At 38.3% G+C, this 13,302-nt stretch overlaps 1 protein-coding gene across 4 annotated transcripts in view; it reads left to right on the top strand.

The window, feature by feature from the left end:
* Positions 1-12,748, top strand: part of LOC149921338 (zinc transporter ZIP12-like) — a 29,348-nt gene extending 16,600 nt beyond the window's left edge. For all 4 annotated transcript variants that reach the window (XM_090163143.1, XM_090163146.1, XM_090163144.1 and 1 more), the window contains exons 3-13: positions 84-479; positions 3,278-3,494; positions 5,786-6,195; positions 6,442-6,613; positions 6,679-6,848; positions 8,141-8,299; positions 9,820-9,927; positions 9,988-10,090; positions 11,998-12,134; positions 12,196-12,399; positions 12,460-12,748. In XM_090163143.1, the coding sequence (XP_090019269.1) occupies positions 84-479; positions 3,278-3,494; positions 5,786-6,195; positions 6,442-6,613; positions 6,679-6,848; positions 8,141-8,299; positions 9,820-9,927; positions 9,988-10,090; positions 11,998-12,134; positions 12,196-12,399; positions 12,460-12,588 (2,205 nt within the window). In that variant the 3' untranslated portion in view covers positions 12,589-12,748. The remainder of the gene's footprint in view (positions 1-83; positions 480-3,277; positions 3,495-5,785; positions 6,196-6,441; positions 6,614-6,678; positions 6,849-8,140; positions 8,300-9,819; positions 9,928-9,987; positions 10,091-11,997; positions 12,135-12,195; positions 12,400-12,459) is intronic.
* The last annotated feature ends 554 nt before the right edge of the window (positions 12,749-13,302 follow it).

The following is a 13,302-nucleotide window of genomic DNA, read 5'->3' on the forward strand; positions in this document are numbered from 1 at the left end:
TACGAAGTTATTTTATCTATGATTACGACATAACTCGTTTCAAACTGCCACTGAAAACTAATCGATTCTGCTTCCTATTACAGTGTTTAAACACCGCGAAAGTCTTAAAACTGGTGAAAGAAATCTCGACCAACGAAACGGCACCAGCGACCACTAAGGAGCACGTGCAAAGGCTTAGCGTGGTTCTGCTGACCCACGTGTTAAATTTCCGTTCGTTGTGCCAAGAAACGCCACCTAGCGGATACGTTTGCAACCAGTACAGCGAGTGCAAAGAGCTGCTACTTAAAAACCTTAAAAGCATCGAGATTTTTCCGAAACCAAACGGAACAACGTATAAGACTAACCTAGTTTCCAGCGAAGCGCCTTATTTGGCCGCCAACGTACCAAACCATCCTTCGAGCCTTTACGAAGACCTACTAGAAGCTCTCGAAGATATTCTAAGGAAAATCAAAGCGGTGTATCAACCTTCTTCCAAAGATGTAAGTTGGAATAAATATGGTTCGTAACAGTATTTCGGTTCGGTTAGGGTCACACCATTGAAAAAAAAGTGAAAACTAAAATAGATTTGGTACGTACGTTCCCCCTGTGCCTTCCCTGGCTACGTCATTGATAATTTACATTTTGCGAATGCAAAAATATATCAACGCGTGCGCGGAAATTAATTCTGTGCCCCGTTTTAGCGCACGAGCTGATCTAGTTTTACATTTTCTCGGCATTTATAATAATAATGTACTATTTTATCTGAACATTCTATGGGCGAATAATATTATTAGTTTAGGGCGGTGGAAGCTTATCTCGTAAAAGACATGTTATATACTTTTGGTCATAGAAATCGTTACGCTGTGAGCATTGTCTAAACATGGAATAATGGTCTAAACACGCTGATTTACCGAGCCGAAAAATTGTAATACTTAGAATTTTTATTTAAACATTATAAATATTATACTACGTGTCACGTAAGCTCGGCAGATATACGGTGTCGTTTTAAAGTTATACAATATTCGTATGCGAAGTATACAATAATACACGCCAAACAAAAACCGTTGAAAATGATCACGTAGCTCTAAAGACGTTGTCGTTTAAACCCATAGATATAAGAAATGTATATAAAGGTCTACATAAATTTCGGGGCGTCTAAGCCTAACATAAAATACGGAATTGACACCTAGCAGACACCGAGGAAGGCACGTGACCAAGAGCGCGAGCTCTCTTAGCATTTTAGTACTAAGTGCTTAACCTTTCCGCGGGCCGTAGTCTTTAGACACCATCTGTTGGTGACTTTTAGTATAATTTTATTATTATAAGCAGGAGACTATGGCTCTCGCGACGATAGCTCCTTAAAAGGATAGCCTGAAGAAATTACGCGTTTCTGCTAGCTGTCACCTCCGTATTCACTCCCTTTGAAATATTTTATCTAGACCTTTATACACGTTTCCTATATCTATGTTTAAACCTTTAGAGCGTTCTGTAGAAGATGGGGCGTTTTCGAGGGTATCGTCATTTTGAACCGGAAAGGGTAACGCGATTTCTAGGATATCAACGTTTTAATCCAACAAGTTGAAAAAGAGTATAGTAAATAGGCTTCGAGCTTAATAAATATAGCGCCATCTGCCTTAATAACCGTCAACTAAATATGTGAAGAAATAGCAGGCGAATTTGAATTTCTAGGTTTTTCGGTTGAACTTTCAGCTGTTGCGCAGAGATAATTTTGAACACGCAGACAGGTTTCATATATTCAATTTGAAACTTGGTCGGTAGGCGGCGATAATTATGACCAAAATTTAAACTACGCGCGAGCGGCGCGAAGCCTATAGTCCGGCGCTTAAAATTGGCTGGTTTTCACTAGTCAAAACGCCACAAAAATATTGTAATAAGACTAACAGGGATTTTGGTTTCGATGCTAGCTGTCGTGGCGTTTTTTTCTCTAGTTAAAACCATCCTTTACGCTAATGAACTTTAAAATTTGATTATTGTCGTGGTAGACGTAAATAATGTTCCCTCATAAGGCACGTGGCGCCATCTAACAGTACTGACCGTTAAACAACAAAAAAAAACGGTCCCCTAGATAGAGACGGAAATCGGGCGAGATAAACATTCCAAGTTCAGGGAAAAGTCAGGAAATTTAAGAATGGACCTAAAAAGTCAGGGAAATGTCAGGGAATTTTTAGAATTTGTAAAACGTCAGGGAATTCAATTTTATCTTGGCACTTTTTTAAGGTTATTTTTTAGACCAGATCTATGACAAATTCTATGATTATCATTTACTTGAAAGTTTGGCTAATTTTTTCAACATTTCAATAACCTTTTTACTGAAATATAAGTTCATTGAATTTATTAACTTCTGATAAAAGTCAAATATAAAATAAAAATTTGGCCTTAAAAAGTCAGGGAAAATCTCTTAAAATGGTTAGGGAAAACAGGGAATAGTCAGGGAATTTGAATCTCAAAATTTTGTAGCAACCCTGTATTAACTATTTCGTATTTGACCATTCACTGTCTTGGTTTTTTAATTAAAAAATATTCGAGGTTTTAATTATTCGATTTGGTATTTTGATATTCAATTCAATCAATTAAAAATTGAATTTTCGCAGCTTTACTAAAAACATTATACCGTGATAAAGTAGTGTCATTACGACGTCACGCAACGTCACCTACGCTATTTCCTTTAGAGGAATGACTGGCCTAAAATGGCGGAAATGGCCAAAACTACGGAGTTATATTCCTCTTTTTATAGGATACCAATAAAAAATGAGAAGCTATTTCTGAAATACAATTAAATTAAAGTTTATTTCCGACAAAAACATCGCGATTTCTAGAACGTAAACACAATAAATGGTCTTCGATATAACATCATCATTCTTATCGGAAAAGTTGTAAAGGAAATATGAAATTAGCGTTGTCAGCCGAAAAGACAGTAAAAACCAAATCCACTCAACCGAAGCGCGACTGGGCGACTAAATTGGACGCATTTAATTATTGTTTTCAAAGAAAAACGCTCCTATTTAATTTCCCGAATGAATCGCGCGTAACGGAAGTAGTTTCAAAAGGCGCCAATTTCCCATCATTGTTTCTGCACGCGTAATTACCGTGAACTCGCGAAGAGTGTCTATTTTTAGTGTTTCTGTAGATTAGGCTTACGCCATTGACGGCGTCAACAAGAATAAAACGTAGATAAGATCGTTGTTTCTCGTGGCTTATAAAAGATTCGTTATCTTTTTAAAATGCCATTTGAACGGGGCGTTTTCGATAAGGTTGGCTAAAATGATTTTACTTTCAGTGCTTCAGCGCCGAAGATGCGCTTTCGAAATTGGAGATTCACGAAAATTCCACTCGGAAGGATATAGGCGCTTCATTCGAGGAGCGGCTGGCAGTACTGCTGACGCGTAACCTGCTTCAAGGCCACTGCATTGACGTTGGGCAGGCCTTCACCGATTTTGTGCAATACTTATTCGATCATTATGGCGATAACGTCACGGAAACCATCGACAAAAATGGTACGAATCTTGCGGCAGCATTGTTAAACCGTCTTAAATGGGGGAAGGGTTGACAAAAAAGTTGAACTGATGACGTCAAAACCACTTATTACGCGCCAAGTGTCGGCTCTATCATTGCCACCTGTATTATGATAAGGCCTTGGTTATTAGCATAAGTTAATGAGGTATCATTAACTTATGTTATTAGAGATGGCCATGTATCTACTTTATTTTTTGGAAAAATTACTTTACTGGAGAGCGTGGTGCCATCTATTAATGGACAAGGAAGCTAATATTCAAAATAGCGAAAAAAATAACGTCGTCAGAGAACCATTGTAGAGTATTATAATTAGACAACTTATACTCTACTTAGTGGACTTTAATCTAAATTATAAATGCCATATAAAATATTTTGTTAAAATTACTATAATTTAAGTTATTGTGAAATTTACAAACGAGCCAATCAACGCGAAGGGTACTTTTATGTCCAGAATTTTGGGTTAAAATGTTGCTTAAAGGGAGTATAACCTTTTCAGAAATTTGGGGCAATACATAATTCCCTCCCATCATTTTTCTAACCACTAGTTATACGTAGTGTGAAATGTAGTGGTTTTTGAGGAATTATCCCACTAAAGTTTCCCTGCTTTGGTAGTGCTTTAATTTCTAATATCTACTAGAACGCCTTTCGTGAATCTAAAACCTCGTACCCTATTATTAAGAAATTATATTTTAATACATATCGCAACTATAATGAAAATAATTAATTTATAGCTCGGATATTGATGTTTATATGTTAATTAAGGGTGCATTTAAAAAATAAACACTAAATATGAAAAAAGTAAGGTTTAAAGTGAGAAAACCTCTTCAGGGCGGGCACGCTTCCTCTAATAGAAGAATTGGGGATTTCTACTATCGTCCTAGACTAGCGCCATGAGCGAGAAAGGAGAGAAGCTATGGCGCACCCTACCAGACAAGGAGGGTTCTACTCAAGGTTAGTAAATTTTAGGCTATAAAAGGTTGCCTCGATGCGCTGTGGTTGCTAAGGGCTAAGGTTAGTAACTTTGTTGCTAACGAACATCGTGATGTCACGGAGATGAGATCTGGGTGACGTCAGCAACAGACGAATTTTGGAGGAAATCCAAAAATTCTTTCAAACCGTTTCTCGATCGAGACCCCGTTGGGTTCTACTCCCTATAAGCATCTGGTTTCGATTTTGACGCTAGCGACATCTGTTGAAAAAAGAGCTACTTCAGGTGGAGCCGACACTTGCTTTAAACCCGAAAAGATCCAGGTGTTTACCCCCTTTACCCACATGATCACGGTGACGCGTTAAAATTATTATACAGCAAAACTCTTTACTATTGCGGTCAGAAAACGCAATACGATGCTACCTGAGAACCAAAGTTAAGCAAGTCGAGATACGTGTTTTTACATTAGGCATATTAATTTACTTACTTTTATTTTTCTGAACCCTTTTCAGCATATTTCCATATACAGATTTTAATTGTTATTATCTTATACATAAAATCTTAATTCATTTTTCTCAAAAAAGGGTTTCTTTGACTCGCTTGGCTTTTGCTCTGAGGTAGCGAAGAGGAATCGGGGAAATTATGGAAATGTTTTGTTTTTTTCCAAAAAAAGGCCTCGTGTTGCGTTTTATTATCGATAACTTTAGAAAAATTAAACAAATATTATCAAGAATGCATTCAGGTAGCTAAAACCATTGCGTTGGGAATATTAATCTATAGGTCCAATCAAAACGTCGGATTTCAGTATTTCGCGAAACAAGTTTTTAAAAAATAGTAATACTGCTCCCAAATGACGAGAAAACTTTATCATTCTACCCGTGGCGCCGTCTATCTCTCAATGGTTCGTTAAAATAAGACGCGTTTTCCGGCAAAAAGATAATTTTTTCAAAAATAATGGATGGCGCCACGGGTCATATGATAACGTTTTCTCGTCATTTTAAAGGAGACGACACATTCGTAATTTTCAAAAACTTAATTCGCGGGGAGCAGATTTGATTGAATCTCTAGATTAATATTCCCAACTCAATGGCTAAAACAATGAGACGGAGACTTTTCAGCGAAAGTTCGTCTGTTTTCGATTTTTCATAATACTTTTTCACGAATAGTTCACGAAGTCACCACCGCTTGGCGCTACATCCTTAGATTTTGGGGTTATCTGATTTATTAACCCAGAAACCCCTCTTTAAATTCAATTACTTGTGCAGACTCACTGCAGAGGAAACAAATCTAGACGGGCCTTTATGATAAAATAGTAAATTTAATCATGATTTCCTTTACTGCTAGGTTTGAACCGACTCTTAAATCATTTAAAAAAAGAAGATCCCGGCCATGGTGACGAACACGACCATAGTCACGACCACGGCCATAGCCACGATCACGACCACAGCCACGATCACGACCACGGCCATAGCCACGATAACGACCACAGCCACGACCACGACCACAGCCACGATAACGTCCATAGCCACGACCACGACCACAGCCACGATAACGTCCATAGCCACGACCACGACCATAGCCACGAGCATTCCAACGAGACCCATGAACACGATCACTCTTCCCACGCTCATGAACATCACGATCACAATCATACTCATGAAGTGCTGCCTACAGCGATGCCGGATATATCCCGTAGTAAAAGAGATATTACTGAATTTGCGACTGAACATAAGCATAGTAGCTTGGCGGACAGGGTAAGTCCAATAACAAAGGCGGCGTTCGGCGAAGTGGACCTGAGCTGTACCGAACCTACCGAAAAGAACGGTATTCCGTTGAAAGACTTTTTTCACTTCCGGTCCCGGTACGCGCGTAAGAAACCAAAATAAAAAGCAGGTTCGCTCGGTACGGGTCCGGTTCAGTTTCCCAACGAACCGAGCGGTTTCTCGCTGAACGCAGCCAGAGTCATAACACCGTCAAGTAAATTTAACCCCAAATAACAGTGTTGGACCATCGACTCTTTATTGGACAAATTTGGACACCAAACCCAAACAAACGCCATCAATAAAGCCGAATTCCTGCAACTGTGTCCCGCACTGATCCAACAAGCTGTTAGTGGAGTTTGCGAAAAAACCACAACCAGCAAGAAAGTCAATAACGCCACCAACATGGAATGTACGCACCCTTGATCACTCAAATTAACAGCAGACTATATCTAACCATCTTTTATATTTCCGCAGTGTATGGCTACAGTACTATAGCTGTACTCATTATCAGTTTAGCATCCCTCGTGGTCGTTGTAATTTTACCAGCTATTGGTAAACGAATATACCAATACATCATGATATCCATGATTGGACTCGGTTTTGGGACTATGGCCGGTGATGCCTTCTTACATTTAATACCAGAGGTAATTACTTAAAGCTAGATGCAGTAGCTATTTAAACCGCTAGATGACGCTCTAAACATGGGACGGATTCCCAAATCCAAAACTCAATATCATTGGTTCATTTAAATCGCTGATACTGTCCGATTGGTCGACGGATTTAGAACATTTTTTGCTGATTGGAAAATGCTTATTAAAGGGAGTATAAAGTTCCATATTTGGGAAGATCAATTTCTTGCCACCTGGTTTAACAGGAGCTAGGGTTAATTGATTCTATTAAGAACAAGTCGTCAGCAGAGTGACGATTTCCCGTTTAGTTTTTACTCCTTTTAATAATGCAATCCTAACTGTATTTTAATTTTAGTAGCTTCTTTAAGGACATTATTGCTTAATGTGGTCCTATGGGGAACGGCCAAACTTTCCAAATATCGCCTTATTTGCACATCAAAAGATCAACAAGACGTTCAATATACTTACACGTACCTTATTTTATCTTGAAAAAATGGTTTTGCCTAAAAAGTTGAAACGCAAAATAACGCCAAGTATTTGGGTTTGAATTTTCGCCGCCATCTTAAGGTGTATCGCCAGCGCCAGCAGCACCTAACTTTTAAAATCGCGCAATTTAGGCTTAGGTCTCGTATAATTAAAACGCACCGCGCGTGCAAAACAATTTTTTCGCGTCTTCATCAGCGCGCGCTTTTATGTTGTTTTTCTGTCTCACCAATCTCTCATTTTTATTAAAAATTAACCACTTAAAGCAACTGTCGGCTCTACCATAGCCACCTGTATTATGAAAAGGCCCCTGTTATTAGAGATGGCCATGAATCTATCCGAATCTTCGAAAAAAATGACTTTCGTGGAGAGCGTGGAGCCATCTATTAATGGGAACGGAAGCTAAAATTCTAAATAGCGAAACAATAACGTCGTCAGAGAGCCATTATAGGGTATTATATTTAGACCACTTTTACTCTGCTTAGTGAACTTTAACCTAAGTTATATAACCCATATAAAATATATTTTAAACAATTACTATAATTGAATTTATTGACCAATTTATAAACGAGCATACTTTTATGTCCCGCCTTTTGAGTCAAAATGTAGTTTCAGCATCTTGTTTTGATTTCGACGCTAGCGACATCTGTTGAAAAAAGAGCTACTTCACCTAGAGTCGACACTTGCTTTAATATTTTTTTTGCGGTTTTCGCTATAAGTTTTATTTTTTAACGGGCTATAGGGCTATCTAACTGGTTAAAGCTTGACCGTTCCCCTTTATGGGTTATTTTTTCTTTAAAAAGTAAAGTAAACATTTATTACAGGGTTTGGGTCTTCACTCTCACGGACCCGATGGACATGACCATGATCATGGTCATGGAATAGAAATCCCCTCGTATCTTTACCGACAACTAGCCGTTCTAGCCGCCATATATGGAATATTTCTGTTCGAAACTCTATTAGAAATGCTTACTGGAAGTAACGTAAGTTTTTTTTGTAAGATACAATGGACCCAATGACATTTCATAGGGGGGTGCAAGTCCCGTTTATTGAGTTTCGAGTCGTTGAAAATTGGGCTCATTCGAGTCTTGAGTACTGAAAATTTTATTCGAGTCCTAAATTTATACCTAAGCCGTTTATTTAAACTAATAAGCCTTTCTATGGGTACGTTCAGAAACAATCAACGAAAAAAACCCGATGGATTTATATTTTCCACCGAGGAACTTTTTCGTCATAATGACGTCGTAAGTTGCTGAATGCTTTTATTCAGTCATCGGTGTTTTTTAAAATGGCGTAGCATTAATAGTAGTTTTACATCATTAATGACGTCAGTCATCGGAAAAACCGACTATCTCTTTCGGTGACTTCGGTGTCTCACCGATGACTATCGTGACGTCAATACCCGAAATTAAAATGCCGTTCAGTAAAACACCGGTGTCAGCGGTGACTCAGCGGACTCACCGGTGAGCGTTTCTGAACGCAGCCTATAAAGTCATTACGCTTGCCGAACTTGTTTTAATGTATCGCTTTCGTCACGAGATACGTAGGAGTTCAGTTCAGTTTTGAAGGTTTGATCGTTATAAAAAAGGCGACTCGTCGAATTTTAATTCGTGTCTTGTTCAACTTGTTAAAATGTTCCACGCGCTCTTTATTATTTTAGCGTGAAAGGCTCGTGCATTGTTTTTTATTTCAGGGAGCACGCGCGAAATCGCTCGAGCCCATTTGCGCTAAAATATCAAGACGCGCGAGGAACTTTTTAACAAGTTGAAAAAGACATAAATAGAGTTTATCCTAGTTTCTATTGGCTATCATAGTGAAACGATACTTCTACGTCACGAGTGACGCGCCCGATACATCTAAACAAGAAGGCCAATGTTACTTTATAGAAAGGTCAATTACTAAATGATAAGTTTAACAAATTTAAAATTTACTTTAAAAAATAAATTTATTGAGCTCAGCTCGGGACCAATTCGAGTAATTTATAAGCCTTGGCGAAGGATTCGGGTCCTCGTTCGAATTCTAGAAATAACAGTTTCGAGTACTCACAAACCTCTAAAATTGTGTCTCATGTTAAGTCATGGAGAAAAAGAAAGGAGAGGTGCTATTTTAACGGGACGCTGTGACGAAAGCGGCTGAATGGGCAGATACCAATTGGGTAAACAAGGGGTATTTTATCTTTTTCGCGCGGTGACGTCAAAGAGAGAGCACCAGTAGGATAATCTGTCGCTTTGGCGTCGTCACTATTCTAAAAAAACTAGATGTAACTCCCTTCCTTCCGTTGTCACAGTGGCGTAGATTGGGGGGGGGGGCACCGGTGGCACTTGCACCATCTTGAAACCTATGATTGTATGTCAAATCGCTTTTCTTACTTTTATTTTCAATTGTGTACCCCCCACCAAAATCCATACAAAATAATCTTACAATGCTACTCCTTACCTTTTCTCCGTGATTAATGATTAAGTTAATCAATAGTAAATCGTTTATACTTTTAAATTAAATTTAGCACAACCATGGAGGGGATGACCATGGACATACTCATATTCCCCAAAACATACCGAACGATCTAATTAAAAAGAAGAGTAACCCCAAAACAGACTCTGTTATCGAATTGGTATGTATTTTCAAAAGTTAATTATCTTAGTTTAAATTTTTAACAAAAAAAATTAAACAGACTTCTTACAACAATTCTTCACTCTCCCTGGACGCCGAAAGTGCGGCTAAAGTCGAAAGCAGAACTTTAGAACCAGTTTTTAAATCACCAGCTCTATTTTGTGGTAAGTGAAATATACACTCTTTTTAGAAACGTTTACTGGGCGCCGGCATTATCGTACAGACAACCAACGAGCCAGCCCTCTACCGCAGAAATTTCATCCCCCCAAAACCGGTTTTCTCATCACACTCCCCGTAGACTGTAAGGTAATGGCGGTCGATTGGGAAGGCGCGTTTAAGAGTACATATGTTTCGGTATTAGAGAGATCTCTTAGCGAAAATTCAGCAGTTTGGGAGTTTCCGGTGTTGGCCGCTACGTGGCTCTATGTAAACTGAAAAGCTAATTATTATACCGCGGCGAAAATTTAAAAAATAACACACACCAACACAAGTTGAATCCAGCGGATGAACAATTTTTTTCCCGATAATAAAAAAATATCGTTGAGCTGGCAGCTCTGCCCCGATCGCTGGCCTCCAGCGGACCATGAGCGCGAATGGAACATTCCTTAAACATATTCCCGCGCTTTTGGTTTTTTTGTCTGCTAATAATTTGACTTTTAACGTCTTTGTCTGCCATTTTGCAAAAATTTGCTCCGATCTCGATCTCGATCCGTTATCTGCAGATCGGTTTTCGACGATCTAGGAGCACTCAAGAGCAGGAAATGGAATACCCGAAACTCAGGGGCGTGCCAACGTTTCAACGAGAGCGGAGGCAAAAACCCAAACGTGTCGCATGTTTAGCCAACTTGTCAGGTTGACTAAAATTGCGACGCCTCAAAGCAATCTAGAGCGCTCGAGAGCAGTCAAATGGAAACTAAGGCAAAATAGGGGGGGGGGGGGGCAGAATAAGAATATATTTGATTATTATTTGCCTAAGTCAAACAGGGTTGGCTGATTTAAATCAACTTGATTTTAATCAATTTTTATATAAACTTCTATTTATTAGCTTAAATTTAATAAATTCATTATACATATAAGTCTTTAAAAATTTTAGGTAATATTATGATACTAAATTATATAAAACTTTGAAATTTTTATTAAAATCAAAAAAATAAATAAAAATCCGATTTAAATAAAAAAAATCAAATTGCCAACCCTGAAGTCAAATCATGGAGGAAGATAGAAAATAGCCCGAACTACGAGGAAGGGGCTTCACGGCTATTGTTCTCAAATAATTAACAATATTGCATCCCTAAATTTCACAATCCTTGATAAATGTTAATTTTACGATTTGATAGGATCATACACAATTATCAGGAATCCATACCTCTACTTGGAATGCTTATCCTGCCGTACCGCGTATAGTAAGATCACTCTGACGGCTTTGGCCCCGCCTACGAGAGAAAGAATCCCCTCTGCGCGCTCTCCTCTCACGTTGCTCAGTGGCGGCGCTAGGGGGTAGGCCAGGTAGGCCACTGCCTACCTTAAAATTTTGATGGGCCCCAAAATCACCCTACAAGGGGCCCCAAATTGATCTAGAAAGGGTCTCAAAATTGTCCCAAGAGATAAAATTATTTATAAATAACAATGAAACAATTGTCGATAATGTATTTACTATTTAGAAATTTTTGAGGTATCTCCTAGTAAATAAAACCAGTTCTGTTATATTTGGACTCGTTTTACTGTTGTTAGAACTTTTTTGTACGTCAGGTACATCACTACTTTATTTTATTGAAGCATTTCGTTGAGAAAAGGGGGGTCCCGGGTCGGAGGCCCATTTATTTGGTTTGCCTACCCTCGCGAAAATTCCTGGCGCCGCCACTGACGTTGCTGTTTGTTAAGTTAACATAGTGACGTCAAAAAAGGCGTCAGCCACATCGAGACGAAAGCTGCCGCGATAAGCATTCCAAGTAGAGGTATAGATTCCTGCTAATGTAACGAAAGTTAAGCTTTGGCTAAGTTGAAACATTAAGGTTTAAAGTGGTTCAAAAAATTAACAGGGAGAAAACTTTTAACTAAATTATTTATATAGGTATGACGTCATTGGCCTTAGTCATAACAATGGGTGATACGATACACAACATTGGTGATGGTCTGGCCATAGGGGCTGCTTTTTCATCATCCGTTCAAAGCGGTTTGAGTACCTCCATAGCCGTATTATGCCACGAGGTAATATTCTACTTCATTTTTTTTGTTAAAACCATTGTTATTCACAGATATATTTTTACAGCTTCCACATGAATTCGGAGATTTTGTCATTCTTTTGTCCACCGGCCTCAGCTTCAAACGGGCATTGATCATTAATTTCGTATCAGCTTTGAGCTGCTTCGTAGGACTCTATATCGGTATCCTATTTGGGGAAGACCAAGATGTAAGGCAGTGGATGCTTATCGCAACTGCCGGAATTTTTATTTACGTGTCATTGTCCGAAATGGTAATTTTTCTTTAAAATTTGGGTCTAGAATAATAAACTAATAATTCCATCCCAAAACAGTTACCAGAGTTAAAAAGAAACAAAATGGGATCAAAATACAAAATGTTCTTTGTCAAAAACATTGGAGTCCTGCTTGGTTTGGGGCTCATGGTGGTTATTGCCATTTTTGAAGAAAAGATTACGATTTAAACTTCCACGCCTAGACTATATTACAGACATTACTGACATGTAATTTAAAAAAGATGACATTTTATACGCGTTTAATGAAAATGCAAAGTGCCATTGTTTTCTCACAAAGTTTTGATACCGAAGCTGAGTCTGTGATTAATATATTTTATGTAAAGATCAAGAATGGATAGGAACCTGAATCCATTCTTGTAAAGATATAATAAATACTTTATTAAGTTGATAACTGAAGACTATTTCTTTCAAAAACTCAAATTGTAAAAACAGGGTTATTCAACTTTAGGAGTTAAGACTACAGAGGCTTTTGGATGCCGCTCACTAGTCAGACTTGCTTTCTCCTAATTCCCTCTGTTATCGTTATTGTGTAGAAGCGCCATCTAGTTAACCTATTTTTTAACTTTGTAAATTGATAGTTTCAATAACATTACCGCCATCTATCGGTTTCAAAAATTTAGCACTCTTAAAATTAGTTAGGCGTAAAAGTACCATCTTGGCCAATTGCGATAAACTAAATAAAACTATTGAACTTGGCTGTACTTGTGGTATTTTGATATACATTTACATTATTGAAACTGGCGAATTTACGAATAACGATGAGTAAAAACTAATAGGGTCTGCTTTAGCCGCTACCTATCTAGCTTTCAATGGCGAACCAAAGGGGGCGTAACGATAGTTTTCAGTCGTGAATAATACGCAATTTGGACCGCATAATGTACA

This window comes from Leiobunum rupestre, chromosome 11, assembly GCF_980474605.1.
Source record: "Leiobunum rupestre chromosome 11, qqLeiRupe1.1.hap1, whole genome shotgun sequence".
Classification (NCBI taxonomy): domain Eukaryota; kingdom Metazoa; phylum Arthropoda; class Arachnida; order Opiliones; family Sclerosomatidae; genus Leiobunum; species Leiobunum rupestre.